Raw genomic sequence first — 15,356 nt, 5'->3', positions numbered from 1 at the left:
TCTGTACTGTCACGGAGGGGGCGTTGAACGGGACACGCTGGGGTAATAGGTAGCGTCAAGCCAAGAAGCCTTGTGTGTAATTGTCACGAGAGGATGTGCGATGTCTGCTTTGCTGCGCCGAAAGGTTGACCCGTGGACACTAGGGTAGCGTACTCCGTATGGGAGTGACCTTAATACACTAGCAACGTTAACTAACGTTAGTTGCTTGGCAAGGCCTCGCTTGTTGATCTAACCGTTGCTTGCTAGCCGTCAAGGCAGATCACTCCGCCACCCCGGGTCTTGCTTGGCACAAGCGCGACCCAACCGTCTCCGCGGCCAGACAGACAGCGCCCCTTCCCTTCATTGAAGGACCTGGCGTGACTCGGGCGCCTTATATACCAGCCCGGATTTGTGGTCTTGTAGATAGCTCCTTTACCTCCACCTTTTGCCTTCCCACCAAAGGTATCTGTATCTTACCTACGCAGTCTTACTTCCGGCCAGCCTCTCGCCAGGACATTTCGCACCTGGAAGCTTTTTTGTTGCGCACCCTCGCTGTCCGACATCTTGAGCCACTGCAACACAGAATGCGATTGAGCTGTCTTCTCCTCGCCTCGGCGCTCCTTGGCGACGCCGCCGTGAGCGCCGCCGTCGCACCGCCCTTCGCCGAGGTCGCAGCACATCAACCCTACCAAGACTCGAAGCGCGACGCGCCATCGTATGAGGACCTCTGGAAGCGGAAAGGCGGCGGCGGAGGGGGCGGTCGCGGTGGTGGTGGCGGCGGCAGCAGCGGCGGCAGCAGCGGTAGCAGCAGCGGCAGCAGCAGTTCGGGCGGTGGGCGCGGCGGTAGCAGCGGTAGCAGCGGCTCATCTTCGTCCGGGTCATCCGGTTCGGGAGCGTAAGTGTCATGTTCTCTTCGTCTTCTTTGCGTCACGGAGACCCTGGCCCTATCGTCTGCACCCCGCCCGCCTTGGTGTTTGGTTAGTAACCGGCGAGCGAGCAGGGGCAGAGGAGGGAGCGGATCCGGTTCCAGTGGAAGCTCCGGGTCCAGTTCCTCGGGCCGGGGAGGGTGAGTTCCGTGCATCTCCGAGTCGTCGATCAGGTATTTGATTCATGGGTTCACTGACTAAAATTGCACATCAGAAGCGGCGGCCGGGGTTCAAGTAGCTCGAACGCGGGCGGCCGTACCACGACCGGCAGCGGTCCGGCCCCGGTGTATGGTGGCGGACGATACTACAGCGGTGGAGCGGCCGTGCCGTACACGGCCGGCAGCAGGTCGCCGTCCGGTCTGGTGCCTGCATTCTTCATCGGAAGCGCCCTTGCCTTCTGGCCTGGCGTGTGGTTGTATGGCGCCCAGCTGTACCACTTCAACCACCCGTACAGTTTCTACAACGCATCGAGCAAGCAGAACGAAACCAAGCCGGTGACGTGCGGCTGCGACCCCTACAACGAGTGCAGCTGCGACGAGAACGGCGACAACCAGTACATGAAGGACCTGGTCGGCAACGGCAGCTACGCAGGACTCAACAAATCGGTCATCAACGTCGCCAACGTGAATGGTACCAGCACTATCTTGATCAACGGCACGCTGCCCAACGGCACCACTGCCGCGGGCGGCAGTGAGAGCCCCAACGCTGCTGGTGACGGGCTCCACGGCCTCCTGCAGCATGCCGGGTGGTGGCCCGTCGTTGCCACCGTTTGCGCCATTGTCTTGACCGCCTGAGCTCGGGCGATCCAGTTTGTGGGTTACGTTTCCAGGCTATACTCCGCCAACATTGGCGAACGTTCGCTGCTGGTTTTTGTTCTTTTGGGTCGGCTATACCCCATTTTGGTCACAACGGCGTTCAAGGATCGGGCATCATCGATGGGCACGATATTCTGCCCTTGGCAGGCTTCGTTGGGGCGCCAGGTCATTGGTTCTGCTGCAGACTTTCCGTAGTCGATAACGAAGAATCCCGTATAGTGTACATCCATACATAAATGGGAAACTCGTGGTCCCCAGCGTTCCGCTGACAGAATGGGAGGGCGAAATTTCTATTTACAACCTTCGTTAACCTTCGTTCAGATTGCTCTGACTTATCGGTTCGGTTGCTGATGCTGCAGCCTGGGCCCTCTGAGCCCTCCTTTCCTCGACCCAGGCGCCCAGTTTCTTCCAGATCTCCTCCTTCTCTTTCGGTCTCAACGTTGCCGCCAACCCGCTCGTGCTGGTCGCCACAAATATGCGCGCCCCTTTCCAATCCGCGCTATAGTCCACCCCTGTCTCTTTTTCCTCCTCCTTCTGCACCCCGCCTTGCACAAGCCCCAAGTTCTCCCGCTCATCCTGCCATCCGTAGCTGAACTCGTCCGCCTTGATCGCCCGCCCATGCCTCACCCGCCAGAGGCTTTCCCAGATGCTCTTCCCCACCACGCAGACCACCTCGGGCCGCCACCGGCGGACCTTCTCCTCGAGGATCTCCACGCCGGCGTCCATCTCTGCCTTGCTCAGCTCGGCCCCGTTCCTGCTGGGGCGCGCGACGATGTTGGTCAGTCCGAGGGAGTACAGTGCCGGCATCTGCCGGTCCTCGGTCGGCGAGCACAGGCGCGGCGTCACGCCGGACGAGTACAGCAGCCGCCAGAAGAGATTGGTCGGGTGCGCATAGGCGTGTCCCGTGCGCGCGGTCTCTATGCCGGGGTTCAGGCCGACGAAGAGCACGAGCAGGTTCGGCGCGATGGCGTCGGGGAGGAGGGGGAGGTGGGCGTACGTCGAAGGCGGGGCGTACCCAGATCTTTGGCGGGCGCGTTTCTTCTTGAGGCGGGAGGAAGGAGAGGAGGGAGTTGAGGAGGAGGCCGAGGGCGATGAGTCGACGCCGTCGCCAGCGAGAGAAAGCGCTTTGCGCTTGGCCGGTGAACGAGATGTCGGGATGGGCGATGGCGCGGGAGGGCTGGCCGTCGCCGACGGTGTGACCGATAGGCGCGGGCTTCGCCGCAGCCCGCCAGCGGTCGCACCACCATTGAACATGAAGCTTTCGAGCTTGAGGCGGCCCTGGAAAGTCGGTTGCGGACATCCGTCCTCCACTGTCTCAGATGGCGGCATTGTGATCTTCCCCGGACCTTTATGTCTTCTGACCTCCGACCTCTGGTTGCTCTAAACGCACACGGTATGTGATGTATGGTTTGGAGCTGCCTTGTTAGTCTGGCGGCAAGTCAGAGCGCAGGTTCAAGAAGAAGTTCGAGGCCATCGCCGTTCGTTGCGTTTCGTGCTGTCGTTGGAAGGGGCGAATTCCACTTGAGGTAGGAAGCCTGGCCCTTCCCTGACCGCCGAAAGCCACCCGCGGCGCCAGCGCGGCTGAGGTCAGCCCAGCGCTCGTCTCCCTCCGGGTATGGAAGAACTGCAAGGTTGCAGTGTGCCGGTTCTTTTGGGCATAACGGCCACCTGCGATATCAGGCTGATGTCTGCTTTGCTCGCCGCCGGGAATGGAGGATGCTGTCTTCACCGGCCGGTTTGTAGCCGTTGGAATCGCTTTTCGCCTACACTTCGCCGGGAGCATCCCATGTCACTCAGACCGCTCCTGCAGCGGCAGTTCTGACCGCCCCTGCCATTTCAGCGAATAAGAAGTCGGCCTCGGAGCACGGTGGATCCTCAGCGGCGCTGCCTGTCTCGGTTGGGCTCGCAACTTGCCACTAACAATAGTGCTTGGGGCTGACTGCGGACTGCGGGGCTGTTCCTGTCCCTGAACGGCATGCATGGAGGAGCTGCGGTTGCTCAGGATTCGTATCGGTCAGAAGTTGTTTTCGTGTCGCTTCGTGTTGCAGGACTTGCAAAAGAAAAGCTCTCGCTCTTATATTTCCTAGTGCTTTGCCTCGTTCCCCGTGAAGCCGCCTTCATCATATTGCGTCTTGCCCGGGCATCTGCACTTTCATTAGCATTCAAAGGTACTACTAGCCCGTGTGCACCGCTCTCATTCATTCCGTTGCTCTGAGGGAGCCCAGGCAGAGAGACACCATGACGAGCACAGGTGCGCCGCAGGACCAAACGCCCACTCCGCAGCAGCTCTCGGAGCTCAGGCAAAAGTACACCCTCGCCGGCCAGGGCCATGTGTTTACCTTCTACGACTCTCTGTCCGCCGCTGAGCAGGCCTCGCTGTACGGGCAGCTGACGCTGTTCGACCCCACCTACATCAACACCATCGCCGCCAAAGCACTCGCCCCGCCCGCGGCTGCGGATGGTTCCGCGGCCCAGCCATCGCTCGAGCCGCTCCCGGACTCGGCCCGCGCGAGCATCATGGACTCCAGGCCCGAGGACATCGACCGCTGGTACTCGGAAGGCCTCGACCTGATCGCCGCGAACAAGGTCGGCGTGGTCCTCATGGCCGGCGGTCAGGGCACCCGGCTGGGCAGCTCCGCGCCCAAGGGCTGCTTCGACATCGGCTTGCCGTCGGGCAAATCCCTGTTCCAGATCCAGGCCGAGCGCATCCGCAAGATCGAGGAGCTGGCGGCCAAGAATGCCGGCTCGGGCCGGAGCGTCACCGTGCCCTGGTATGTGATGACGTCCGGCCCGACGCGCGAACCGACCGAGCAGTACTTCAAGGAGCACAACTATTTCGGGCTGAAGCCTGAGAACGTCTTTATCTTTGAACAAGGGGTTCTCCCCTGCATCTCCAACGACGGCAAGATCCTGCTCGAGAGCAGGAGCAAGGTGGCGGTGGCGCCCGACGGCAACGGCGGCATCTACAACGCGCTGGTCGAGTGCAAGGTGCTGGACGACATGAAGAGGCGCGGCATTGAGCACGTCCATGCCTACTGCGTGGACAACTGCCTCGTCAAGGTGGCCGACCCGGTCTTCATCGGCTTCTCCGCCTCGGCGAAGGTCGACATTGCCACCAAAGTTGTGCGCAAGCGCAACGCCACCGAGAGCGTCGGTCTGATCGTCTGCAAGAACGGCCGCCCCGACGTGGTCGAGTACAGCGAGATCGACCCGGCGGTTGCCGCCGAGGAAGATCCCAAGCAGCCCGGCGTGCTCAAGTTCCGGGCCGCAAACATCGTCAACCACTACTACTCGTTCCGCTTCCTTGAGACCATTCCGCAGTGGGCCAAGACGCTCCCCCACCACGTGGCCCGGAAGAAGATCCCCTATGCCGACCTTGAGACCGGCGAGACGGTCAAGCCGACCAAGCCCAACGGAATCAAGCTTGAGCAGTTCGTCTTCGACGTCTTCCCCATGCTGCCCTTGAGCAAATTCGCGTGCATGGAGGTCCGCCGCGAGGACGAGTTCAGCCCGCTCAAGAATGCTCGCGGCACAGGCGAGGACGACCCCGACACGAGCAAGTACGACATCATGGCCCAGGGTAAGCGCTGGGTGCAAGCGGCCGGCGCGAATGTGGTCAGCGAGGACCCCAAGGCCGGCATCGAAGTGAGCCCGCTGATGAGCTACGTAAGCCTACCTCGCCGGAACACCCCGCCGCGCTCCCTTGCTAACTGCGTCTCCAGGGTGGTGAGGGTCTTGAGAAGCTTCTCAATAAAACCATTGTCGCCCCTGCCGCCATCGAAGTTGAATAGGGCATCAAGTATCAATGGGCGCATTGGACCGGCGTCGACATACGTCAGGCTTGCCGGGGGCGCATCATGGCAGATACGCAGGATATTGCGACAGGGGGGGAAAGCATGGGAGGGGTGTAGGCCGGAAGCGTTTGTCTCCCCCGATGTGTTGTCTGCCTCCGTCAGGTCTGGAGCATAAGACCCATCATTGTGGTGTTATAGCACGGCGCTAGATCTCAGAATTGGGTAAGGCCCCTCAACAGAGGGTGGGCTTCAAGGTCGCCCTTAGTCGGGTCTTCTTGCATTAGTAATAACATCCTCGAGTATCTCTGAATAGAAAAGGCACGTATTGCTCTCTGGCTCGCTCGACATAGATCCCCCAAATTCAAATCTCACTCGCGCAGAACCAGAACTCCGGCCGTGTCTATGAACCGCAGCAACAACGCTCGTTCGAATGTCAACGCTCCAGCGAATACCGCGCCAGCCCCAACCGTCACCCTGCGCGCCCAATCATGAGCTGTTCAAGAAACTCAAGTAGCAGTTCCACCCAATGCTAACCACGTTGACAAACAGCAGCCGGTGCTGCAGCGGCACGAGCTTGAAGTTGACCAGCTGCACAAACGGCCAGATCATCCAGTTGGTGAGCAGCGCGTCCGAGTAGCTCTTCGCGAGCTTCTCCCGCGGCGACGTCCCCTCCAGCACCGCCATGCTGCTGAGGAACACGCCGATGAAGGTGGGCGCGAAGATGCCCTGGTCGCAGGCCACGCGCGCCAGGATCGTCGCGTTGGGCGAGCGCAGGTTGACGTGCCGGGAGAGCAACCTGAACCAGGTCGCTGCGGCGGGGCCGAAGACGACTGGTGGTTCTTGTTAGCGCTGAGTTCTGTTGGTGTTCGAGTAAGGGGTTTTCCCCAAAGGGGAGGAAGGGGGGGGTTGGCTGCTATCGGGGAAGAGAAGGTTCGGCTTCGTTGACATACCACCGCCGTAGAGGGCCATTCGCCCCGTCCGAGCAAGGTCATGCTTCTCGAGACCCTTCTTGTCGACCAGTTGTTGGGCGGTGACATCACCTATCGCGAAGAGGATTGATGTCGTGACTGCTTGTGTGAGCAGCGGCCGCGCCGCGAGGCGGGCTTGGTACCTGGTCGGAATTGTCAGCCAAAGTGCAACGGGTGAGAGTCGGGTGCGTGAGTCCGGCCGCAACTTACCATCTCAACATGTTGCGTGGTGTTGGCGGTGATGGCAACCGCAGTTGGGCCTCAAGAAGGACCTGAGTGAAGTGGCCGCGTGCTGGTGAGGAAACCACAGCAGGGAATTTGGAATTGTGCTCTGGTCTATTTGGAAAGAGGACACATCCACTGTCTGTATACAGGTCTGAGGTCTCACAGGAAACTTTGAAGCGTGGTTTTGCTGTGAAGAGTTGTGATTGGTTGCTTTGCTTTTTCTGTCTCTCGAGTCTCAACGTGGGTTGTGTCCGTTTAACTTCACATACTCGAAGTTACCCCATAAACAAAACTACCACAGTAAGAAAGGGGCTTCTGACTCGAGTGACAAGGGTGATCAACATTCACACCATAAAAAACTGAGCATGTCCACGCGACTTGATGAAAAATGGGTCCCAGTGCCAAATACCGCAACTCCGAAAGCCACCTTCAGGGGATCCTAGGTCTCGCCCTGGCCTGGCGGTGAGCCTGCTGAAAACTGGCGTGGGGGGCCACAGTTGCGCTCGCCCTCTGCCTCATGCGAAAACCCATTCAAATTTCTCGTTCTGTGCAACTAGCAATGCTGATCCCGCTGAGGGGATTGGGGAGAGTCCTTCCCTTCGAATTACTGCATACACAGGGCAACCCACGACTTGCCTGCCTCGCTGATGCGGACCATCAAACTGAAGAGATCCAGCGAAGAAGTAAGGCCTTCTCATCACCTGCCACAACCTCGGTCCGATTCATACCTCATGAACTGCCCGCCGACAACTTTTGCTCGCCGCGAAGTACCGTTTGCGAGCGTGGCTGTCATGGATTTGAGAGTAGGTATTCGACGGCGCCCTGAACACTACCGCCGCTACGCCGCAGCGCCGTTACATTTCTCTCAAAATCAAAGAAGCCCATGTCGTTCAATTGACGCAGTTGCTCAGCGTAGCGCTCCTCTGGCGGCCTGTTGTCCGGCGGGGCCGTCGTCGCCGACGGCGAGGCCAAACCCCAGCTCTGCAGGACTTGCTGCAAGACTTCGGGCGAGATAGGTGGCAGCGCGAAGGGGTTGCTGGCATTAGCACCCTGGGCGCCGCCCGGCTGCCCCTGGCCGAACAGCGCGCTGAAAGGGTTGAACGGTTGCCCGGCGTTACCGGCTTGACCCTGAGCGTTCGGACTGCTTCCCGTCGGCCCATTTTGATTCTCAGGCGAGGCGGCCGGGTTCGAAGCTGACGGTCCCTGGGTAGTTGCGGCCGCCCCGCTGGACGGACCGGCCGGCGGAACGATGCCGAGGAGGCTAGCAAAGGGGTTGGCCCCTGGGGCAAAAGGACCGCCGGAGGCCCCCGGGGCGCCGAAAAGAGCACGAAGCGCTTGGTCAGTGTTGTTGCTCGCTGTTGCGGAACTCCCAGCGCTCGGCGCGTCTGCGGGGGTGTTGTCTGTCGCGCCGGGCGCGGGAAACGCGGAGCCTTCTCCCCCTCCTCCTCCTCCTTGGAGTATCCTTCGCATTCTTGCCGCCATACGAATTGCCTCGGGATTCGTCATCATCTGTCGGAAGTAGGGAGATTGCAGCATCTCGCGGGCATTGGGCATGCTGGCTAGCGCGGGGTTGGACCGGATCATGTAGTCGATAAAGTTGGGATTGTTCAGCGCCTCGTTCATGGTCTGGGCAATCATCGGGTTCGACAGCATCTCGGCCATCTGCTCCTCGCTGGGCGGCGCGCCCATCTGGTGGTCAATGTCAGCAACCTGCGTGAAGCTTCGTTTCCTGGGTGATGGCGGAACCATCCAGCAGGGAGACTTACCCCGCCGTCCGCGCCAAACAGGTCGGCGCTCGGTAAGTTGGCATGACCGGCAAACCGAGCACCAGTGAGGCCTGCAAGAAGGTCGCTGGCGCTGGAACCGGAGGCCATGTTCTGGGGAACTGCGGGGGGCGTCGGGGTGGTGGACGCAGCGCTAGAGGCGGCGGGAGTAGGATTGCTGCGGGCGCTCTTGACCATATGAATGGTGTTCATGTTCTTGATCTTGTAGACGCTCAGTGCGTCCGAGTCCTTCATGATGCGCCCGGAGTAGATCAGCCGCTGTCTCTCAACGGGCGTGTCTTCGAAATCGCTGCCGGCCAACTTTGTCTTGAGGTCCAGGACGGTTGCCGATTCGGGCATTGTGATAGTGTGTATCTTGTCATTAGAGCACTTCACCTTGAAGGTGATTTGGACGTCGCCGCCCGATTCGCCACTGTCTGCCATGACTGCGCAACGGGGGGCCAGGAGTGGTGTCGCGATGGACGGTATCTCGCCAACGAGGCGGGGCGATGCGATTGGTGCGACACCGTTCGTTGTGCGGTCGGGTCGTCTTGGAGAACAAGACGTGTCGAGGTTGGTTGCTTGCTGCGATTTGGAAAATGGTTACTGGCGCGAAGGACAAAAAAGGCTCGTTCGGTCGAGAGAGGATTCCAGCCGCCTGGGCCCTGTTGGAGGTCCGGTGGAACGGCGATGACATGCGGAGAAATGCCAAGCGCGAAGCGGGTTGGCAGTTAAGCCAAGCCCATTACTGTGTAAGCGACCTACCTGGTACTCAGCTGCCGCTTCCCCACTGTCCGCACATCGCAGGCCGTTGGTACATACACAGTACGTTACGTTAACTTCACCGTTACTGCTTGTCTCTGAAATCGGCAGGTGAGGGAGATCGTCGGTGACTGCTCGCGTTGCGGAGGCAAGGTGGCAACCGACGGGAGATACGGAGGTAGGATCCTAGTGTACGTAATACAGATACGGCGTTCAGCTACCTTACCTATCAATACGGAGTACGTCTCAGCACAGAATATAGGTAATGTACAGATTACCGTCGGACCGTCGAGCACTGTACTCCGTAATGTTCGGGATGGGCACCCATCAAGTTGAAAACCCATAACAGCGGCATGGATTTAGGCAGGTTCGGCTGCAGAGTACCTCAGGGAATGACTTCTTAGCGGTGGTCACCCATACCTATCAACAGCTTAGCTACCTCAAACCTCCGAGAGGGCGATGATATGTAGAGCCCGTCGTACCTACCCTAGGCAGTTACCGTGGTAAGTATTCTGGAGATTTCGTCGCCATTCGGACCAGAATTGACGCAACAGGAAGGCTCCAGAGAACGAGCTTGTATGGACCAATCGATCACGTATCTGCTCCGATAGCTCCTGGCATCCTTTGATCCAAATGCCTTGCCTGAGCTAGGGATACACTTTCTCCCCCAGATTACTGACGACAGGCTGGGCTTCCCGGTTTCACGACGCCGTGGCGCATACCAAGGCCCGATTGAGCTGAACAGATTTACCGGGCCGGTTCCGTATCGCCCCACCTGCGGTGCCACCACCCGGCCCCGCCGACGCTGACTGGCCGATCGCCGACGCCGAGCGGAAAGCTGCCAATGACTTGTCTACACAACAAACCAACTACCTAGGTAGTTCAGTCGAATTTAATGGCCGCTGGCTTTGATTGCACCTGAACGTGAGCGATGTACACTTTGGGTTTCAGAACTTCAAGCAAACTTGGGAGAAACACGACTTGGGCAAACAAGCTCATAACGACCTGTATGTAACGGTGTGAGAGAAACCAAAGGTAAATTACCGTACCTAAGCTACCTGATGATGGATTACTGAGTAAAGTTTTCGTGTAAGGTAGTACAGCAGGCAAGGTAGGTGGACCAATTGCTGCAGATTATTTCATACCAAAAGACCGGGGAGCTACAAGAGAATGTGAAAGGGGGGAAAGGAGTGAGAAAGAAGAGAGATGATACCTAAGCTTAAGTGGGGACGAAAGGAAAGACAAGAGAAACCCGTCTCTGCCTCTTCGCATGGACCTGAAATAGCCAACTGAGCCTGAATCCACTGTAAGGTACCGATGGAGACTTGAGACTTGCGAACACGTCAATCGTCACGGCAGCCACACTTCGAATGCGCTGTCAAGCCGCCAAGGGATTGTCGTGCTGCACAGGCACCCGATCGCTGGGAAGCTGACCTCCCTTAGGCACCTAGCCAGGTACGTACGAGCACGGCATTGGAAGCGTGGAAGCCATCACCGGTAAGCAGGCGCTTTCGATACTGCCGTAGACTAGGTACGCGATTTTCTATAAGCAAGTGCCAGCCCTTGGAGGCGTGGCTTATTAGCCCCAGGCGCCTGTCCATCACGAGGCCGCAAACGACCGAACCCCACTCAGTCTTGCCGTGCTGCGAACACACGTTTGTTTCGCCGTTAGTCTTGAGTGCTACGTATTTTACACCCGGGGCGCACACGTCTCTGTCTTCCACTATCGAGGATGGCAAGTGCCGGCATGTCATAGAGGGCTTTTCGCATTTTGACCACGTGGACCTTCGAGACAGGAAGTTGTAGTGCCAGATGTGCCAAATGTGCCATATGGTCATCAACCGTGTCCCTCGGGAGGTTGGCAAGTGTGAGAGCCTGATCACCGATGCACAAGAGACGGGTCGCATTCGAAGGCCCGACAATGTACTTTCCCGCGGTTGGTTCCTGGCCTGAACGGCTCAGCCCAGGAGATGCTGAAAGCCTGAAACGCCTTGCAACGGCGGAAAGCCAACAGCCTCGCCGGGCTGGACAGAGAATCGATGCCCAGTGTTCGCCGGGCCTCTCGGGGAAACGACGGGCGACAGGGCGAGAGCCCAGGTGGCCACGTCCGGGGATTTGGCGCCTTAATCCGCCCCTCCCTCTCCCCGCCCCCGTCACCCAACCCAATCATCCTCCACTAGCCTGGTTAGACCCCTGCGTGTGTGGTTTGCTGTATGTGTTCTGATGACTTGCAGGGCCAAGAAATCCTGGACTGTCGCACCAGGTTCGGCTGGACAAGAATCTCTGGTCATCTGCACCGCCGAAACGCCTTCCAGGTCGATTTGCTCGGGTTTGGGGGCTTGGCAATCTGTAAGACGCCCCGGAAACGAAGCCGCGTGTCCTTCTCATCTTTCTTCGCCGTTTTCCGCTGGGAAACGGTGCCTGGGTGAGGGGCTCAGAATCCTTCTGGAAGCCCACATCGAACAGGGAAGAAATATTCCGGCTGTGTGCACTAGTTCGATGACTAAGGTGACCAACCTTTGCTGGGGATGAGGTCGCATGTGAGCTGGCACTGGGCCGTTCGAGCCTTCCTACCTACACAGCAAGTGAATTTGACCAACCTCCTCGCACTTTCTTCGCATTCTGCCGGAAAGGGAATGTGCTCGTTAGATGCAAAAGCCTCCCAAAAGCTCGAGGCCAGTGGCAGGGTCTGAGGCTTGCTGCCTGCCTGCTCCCTGCTGCCTGGTGAGACGATGTTCACCTCGACGCCAGAGATGCACGTCTGGGAAACTTAAGAGCCTGTCATGGAATCCATCGGTGCAGGTAGGAAATGAAGGCATTTGCAAGAGCCCAGTGCACCGGTTGATCCACGCAGCACCGCCTCAACCTCATGACCTCGCCCTCTCTGAAGCTGGTGTCCAGACAACCCAGCCCTGCTTCTCCTTTCGCTCCGTCCATACCGGTAGGGACGCACCCCGTCCTGCTGTGGCTCCTCAGACCTAGGGCTTGGAGTTTTTTGGTCCTTTTGGTTTTGCGAATATTTAGTGCTCAGCTCTGTGCGTCGGGTTGAGCCAGCGGCGCGGTATGATCCCAAGGAAGTGGCCCATGACGGTTAGTTCTCCGGCATCCCGGTCCGTCGTTGAGCCCCCAGGAAGACGGCAGCGTGGATTCGGCAAATGCCCGCTGCCCTTCGGTGTTCTCACCGACTTCGCTCGGGAGCCCTCACGTGGGCCCCTTAGCCGACGCTGTCTCCATACCTTGGCGCTCACGTCAAGGCATTTCGAAACCGTCACGCCATGGTTCACTGCCCGGATCTACCCTCACCGCCAGGCGGGGGGTGGCAGACTGACTAATTGGGCGACAAGACCGGAATGAAGCCACGCCCGGGAAGCCGCCGACACGCGGTGCTCGAGCGGAAATCGGCAGCCGTGACGGCGTACTCGCAGATACCATTCATTGGCTACCTCCGTGCTCGGCGCCTCGACCCGGGTGCCCGTCCGTCTCTCACGTTGCCTTCCTTTAACGTCAAGAATATGCGTCTACACGTGTAGGCACCAGTTGCGGACTCATTCGCCCAAACCCCTGCTGGATTAACCCCTATCGTCCCCATCGTTCCCCCCGCGACTTAACCCGGGTATGTAGCGATGCATCGCCCTCCGATCGCCCGTCAGTCCCTTGCTTTCCCCTGTTTTACCCTTGACCAAGCCTTACTGCCGGCGCACGTTATCTCATGCCGCAGTGCTTCCACGAATCTTGCACTCGTGGGCCGTTCTGGTTCCGATGCCTGCTCCCGGCTCCACATCAGCAGCTTGGGCATGCTGCTTGGTCGCTGACCTCCTCGAACGAGTCGACACGAGCGTTGGTTTCAGCCATGTATAAACACACACGTCTCCCAAGTCTGTTGTCTCCCCTGCCACCCGGCGGCCCCTTGCTGCCCGACCAGCACCTCCAGTCCGTCAGTCCAACATGCGCTGGCCCAAGCCTCTTGCTGAAAAGGGAGGATAATCACGCAGCCAGGGCCTTGAGTGAGCGGTTGACCTCGCTCTCTCTGCATACTTCGTGGACTCAATCTGTCCCAAACGCTCTTAGCTTCGCCCGCTTCGGCACGCCGTATCGGCCGCCCTCCCAGCATTTCTGAGCACCATGTCATCCTCGTCACGCAAGTCTCGCATCACAAGCGCGGCCCATGTTATATACACGAACGCCGTATACTGGCCCAACTACAGGGTCTACAACGGGGACACGCCCGGCCAGCTGAACTACGGATGCATCAACCGGGTCTACTACGCCTTTGCCAACGTGATGCCGGACGGAGGGGTATTGGTGAGTTCGCTGCATCTCGATTGCTCCAGCGGCCGTCTGACGAGGTTGGGAGCTAGCTAAGTGACGAATATGCCGATGCCAGAGCGCCGTGTGACGGTGTTCAAGGCGCTTTGGGATCCCTAATGCATCTCAAGGCGCGATACCCCCACTTGCAAGTTCTGCTCTCCATCGGTGGCGGCGAGTCGGCCGAGACTTTCCCCATCGTGGCCTCCAACGCCGTCCTCCGAGACAATTTTGCTCGCTCTGCTCGAGGCTTGGTCGAGGCGTCAGGCCTCGACGGCATCGACAGTCAGTTCCTGCCCCTTTTCCCTTTCTGCAGGTCCCAGCAGATCACTCGATCGGGGCAACGTTGACAGCATCGCCTCAGTTGTTTGGGAATATCCATGCACCCCGCAGCAAGGGAATGACTTCCTCGCGCTTGTGGCGGCGATCCGCATCCATCTCCCCGAGGACCGCTACCTGCTCACTGCCGCTCTGCCGGCGGCGAAGCCGATCCTTCAAAACATCGACCTCCAGCAGACCAGCGCATACCTCGACACGCTCAATCTCACAGCCTACGACTTCTTTGGCGACTGGACCCACAAGAGCGGCCATCACGCCCAGCTCTACGCCATCAACAAGGACGAGCCGTCCGGGGCCTCTGGCGCGCAATACATCATGTCCTCTGGCGTGCCTGGCAAGAAGATCCTGCTCGGGATTCCGCTCTTTGGGCGCAGCTTCCTCCATGTGACCGGGCCGGGCCACAAGAACCGCGGTTCGGGGGGCAACGATGGTTCGTTCGAGTACAGCCAGCTCCCGAGGAAGGGGACCAAGGAGCAAGTCGACAAGCGGGCCGTTGCGGCGCAATGCGTGGGCGGGGATGGCGGCTTCGTCACTTATGACAACCCGGACACGGTCAAGGTGAAGGCTACCTTTTGCAAGCAAAAGGGGCTGGGGGTATGTACAAGCTTTCCAGTCCTTTTCTTCCGTCTGTCTCTCCCGCCACTCTGCGTGCTGACCTTAATTCCGTACAGGGGCTGTTCTACTGGAGTGCACCGTCTGATGCCAAAGACACCAAGAGAAGTCTCGTTGCGACAGGCTTCAAAACGTTGCACAGCTCCTGACGTCTACTCGCCGTCCCCGTCCCTCGGCCAGGGGCTGGATGGGCCAGACTTGGCCACTTCTTGTTTTCTCACGTGTATTCCCTCTTATGACGGCTTGGTGCAAACCATGTAACAATGAGATACAGAGGCACAGTCCAGACGCACTGTCAGCTTAGAGTTCTGTCTCGATAGTGTCCAAAAAAAAGCGAATCAGGGAAGGGTCCTAGGGGGTTTTCCTTTTCTCCTCCACGTGATTTCTTTCTGTGTTCGTGACGGCTTTTGCCTATTTTCCTGTTTTCCTGGGGTCGGGTCGATGGTGGCACAAGCAAACGGAGAAGTGCTGAATGTGTACACACATCGGCTTAGGCATCGAGACAGCTACTTGCCAAGTTAGACCAGGGGTAGCACTCGGAATAGACGTTGGGCTCGCGTCGAGTTCAGGAGGCCTTCATCTTTCCCGCAAAGCGTCGATGACGTGTTCTACTTTCTGCATCTTTGTGCCTAGGGCTGTCAGGGGGATTCCCTCAACCGGAGCGGGCCAAGTCAGCGATCGTGGCGGAGGCGGCGCGCCCAAGTCGCACAGATCTGACAACGCGACGTCAGCGATGGCAGTGTAAGGTGGGGGGTCAGGGGACACAAGGAACACAAAGAGCAGGATGGCGTGCCCAATAAGCGAGTTCAATTGCTGAATTGTGAGAGTTCCGGACGATGATACCCGTCTTCGCTGCCCAAGCCAGGGA

The 15,356-nt window shown here is 59.0% G+C and overlaps 6 protein-coding genes across 6 annotated transcripts; 3 read left to right on the top strand and 3 right to left on the bottom strand.

Moving 5' to 3' along the window:
• Window positions 1-263: 263 nt before the first annotated feature.
• On the top strand, window positions 264-1,863 carry THITE_2121305 (uncharacterized protein). The gene is made up of 2 exons (XM_003656495.1): window positions 264-874; window positions 1,120-1,863. The coding sequence occupies exons 1-2, from the start codon at window positions 564-566 to the stop codon at window positions 1,697-1,699; spliced, it is 891 nt and encodes a 296-aa protein (XP_003656543.1). The 5' UTR covers window positions 264-563; the 3' UTR covers window positions 1,700-1,863.
• On the bottom strand, window positions 1,836-3,192 carry THITE_2121304 (uncharacterized protein). The gene has a single exon (XM_003656494.1). It carries the CDS (start codon window positions 3,047-3,049, stop codon window positions 2,027-2,029), a length of 1,023 nt encoding a protein of 340 aa, XP_003656542.1. The 5' UTR covers window positions 3,050-3,192; the 3' UTR covers window positions 1,836-2,026.
• A 571-nt stretch (window positions 3,193-3,763) lies between these two features.
• THITE_127415 (uncharacterized protein) lies at window positions 3,764-5,858 on the top strand. The gene is made up of 2 exons (XM_003656493.1): window positions 3,764-5,386; window positions 5,443-5,858. The coding sequence occupies exons 1-2, from the start codon at window positions 3,959-3,961 to the stop codon at window positions 5,509-5,511; spliced, it is 1,497 nt and encodes a 498-aa protein (XP_003656541.1). The 5' UTR covers window positions 3,764-3,958; the 3' UTR covers window positions 5,512-5,858.
• Window positions 5,845-6,895, bottom strand: THITE_2121301 (uncharacterized protein). Its single transcript, XM_003656492.1, has 3 exons — window positions 6,693-6,895; window positions 6,465-6,625; window positions 5,845-6,344 (listed from the first exon to the last, which is right to left on the bottom strand). The coding sequence occupies exons 1-3, from the start codon at window positions 6,701-6,703 to the stop codon at window positions 6,001-6,003; spliced, it is 516 nt and encodes a 171-aa protein (XP_003656540.1). The 5' UTR covers window positions 6,704-6,895; the 3' UTR covers window positions 5,845-6,000.
• Window positions 6,896-7,425: 530 nt separating this feature from the next.
• Window positions 7,426-9,318, bottom strand: THITE_2121299 (uncharacterized protein). Its single transcript, XM_003656491.1, has 2 exons — window positions 8,474-9,318; window positions 7,426-8,396 (listed from the first exon to the last, which is right to left on the bottom strand). The coding sequence occupies exons 1-2, from the start codon at window positions 8,912-8,914 to the stop codon at window positions 7,497-7,499; spliced, it is 1,341 nt and encodes a 446-aa protein (XP_003656539.1). The 5' UTR covers window positions 8,915-9,318; the 3' UTR covers window positions 7,426-7,496.
• Window positions 9,319-13,258: 3,940 nt separating this feature from the next.
• On the top strand, window positions 13,259-14,799 carry THITE_2121296 (glycoside hydrolase family 18 protein). Its single transcript, XM_003656490.1, has 4 exons — window positions 13,259-13,534; window positions 13,591-13,822; window positions 13,902-14,434; window positions 14,548-14,799. The coding sequence occupies exons 1-4, from the start codon at window positions 13,355-13,357 to the stop codon at window positions 14,635-14,637; spliced, it is 1,035 nt and encodes a 344-aa protein (XP_003656538.1). The 5' UTR covers window positions 13,259-13,354; the 3' UTR covers window positions 14,638-14,799.
• Window positions 14,800-15,356: the final 557 nt, after the last annotated feature.

Source organism: Thermothielavioides terrestris, chromosome 5 (genome assembly GCF_000226115.1).
Source record: "Thermothielavioides terrestris NRRL 8126 chromosome 5, complete sequence".
Lineage (NCBI taxonomy): Eukaryota > Fungi > Ascomycota > Sordariomycetes > Sordariales > Chaetomiaceae > Thermothielavioides > Thermothielavioides terrestris.
This window is presented reverse-complemented; position numbering and strand designations above follow the sequence as displayed.

Bases quoted from the DNA above. Each gene is read 5' to 3' on its own strand.
- THITE_2121299 (XM_003656491.1), bottom strand. From the start codon at position 8,914: ATGGCAGACAGTGGCGAATCGGGCGGCGACGTCCAAATCACCTTCAAG. The intron at 8,397-8,473 runs GTAAGTCTCCCT...ATTGACCACCAG, and splicing joins TGTTTGGCGCGGACGGCGGG to ATGGGCGCGCCGCCCAGCGA.
- THITE_2121305 (XM_003656495.1), top strand. From the start codon at position 564: ATGCGATTGAGCTGTCTTCTCCTCGCCTCGGCGCTCCTTGGCGACGCC. The intron at 875-1,119 runs GTAAGTGTCATG...ATTGCACATCAG, and splicing joins GGGTCATCCGGTTCGGGAGC to AAGCGGCGGCCGGGGTTCAA.
- THITE_2121304 (XM_003656494.1), bottom strand. From the start codon at position 3,049: ATGCCGCCATCTGAGACAGTGGAGGACGGATGTCCGCAACCGACTTTC.
- THITE_127415 (XM_003656493.1), top strand. From the start codon at position 3,959: ATGACGAGCACAGGTGCGCCGCAGGACCAAACGCCCACTCCGCAGCAG. The intron at 5,387-5,442 runs GTAAGCCTACCT...CTGCGTCTCCAG, and splicing joins TGAGCCCGCTGATGAGCTAC to GGTGGTGAGGGTCTTGAGAA.
- THITE_2121296 (XM_003656490.1), top strand. From the start codon at position 13,355: ATGTCATCCTCGTCACGCAAGTCTCGCATCACAAGCGCGGCCCATGTT. The intron at 13,535-13,590 runs GTGAGTTCGCTG...GTTGGGAGCTAG, and splicing joins TGCCGGACGGAGGGGTATTG to CTAAGTGACGAATATGCCGA. The intron at 14,435-14,547 runs GTGAAGGCTACC...AATTCCGTACAG, and splicing joins ACAACCCGGACACGGTCAAG to GGGCTGTTCTACTGGAGTGC.
- THITE_2121301 (XM_003656492.1), bottom strand. The intron at 6,345-6,464 runs GTATGTCAACGA...AAGAACCACCAG, and splicing joins AATGGCCCTCTACGGCGGTG to TCGTCTTCGGCCCCGCCGCA.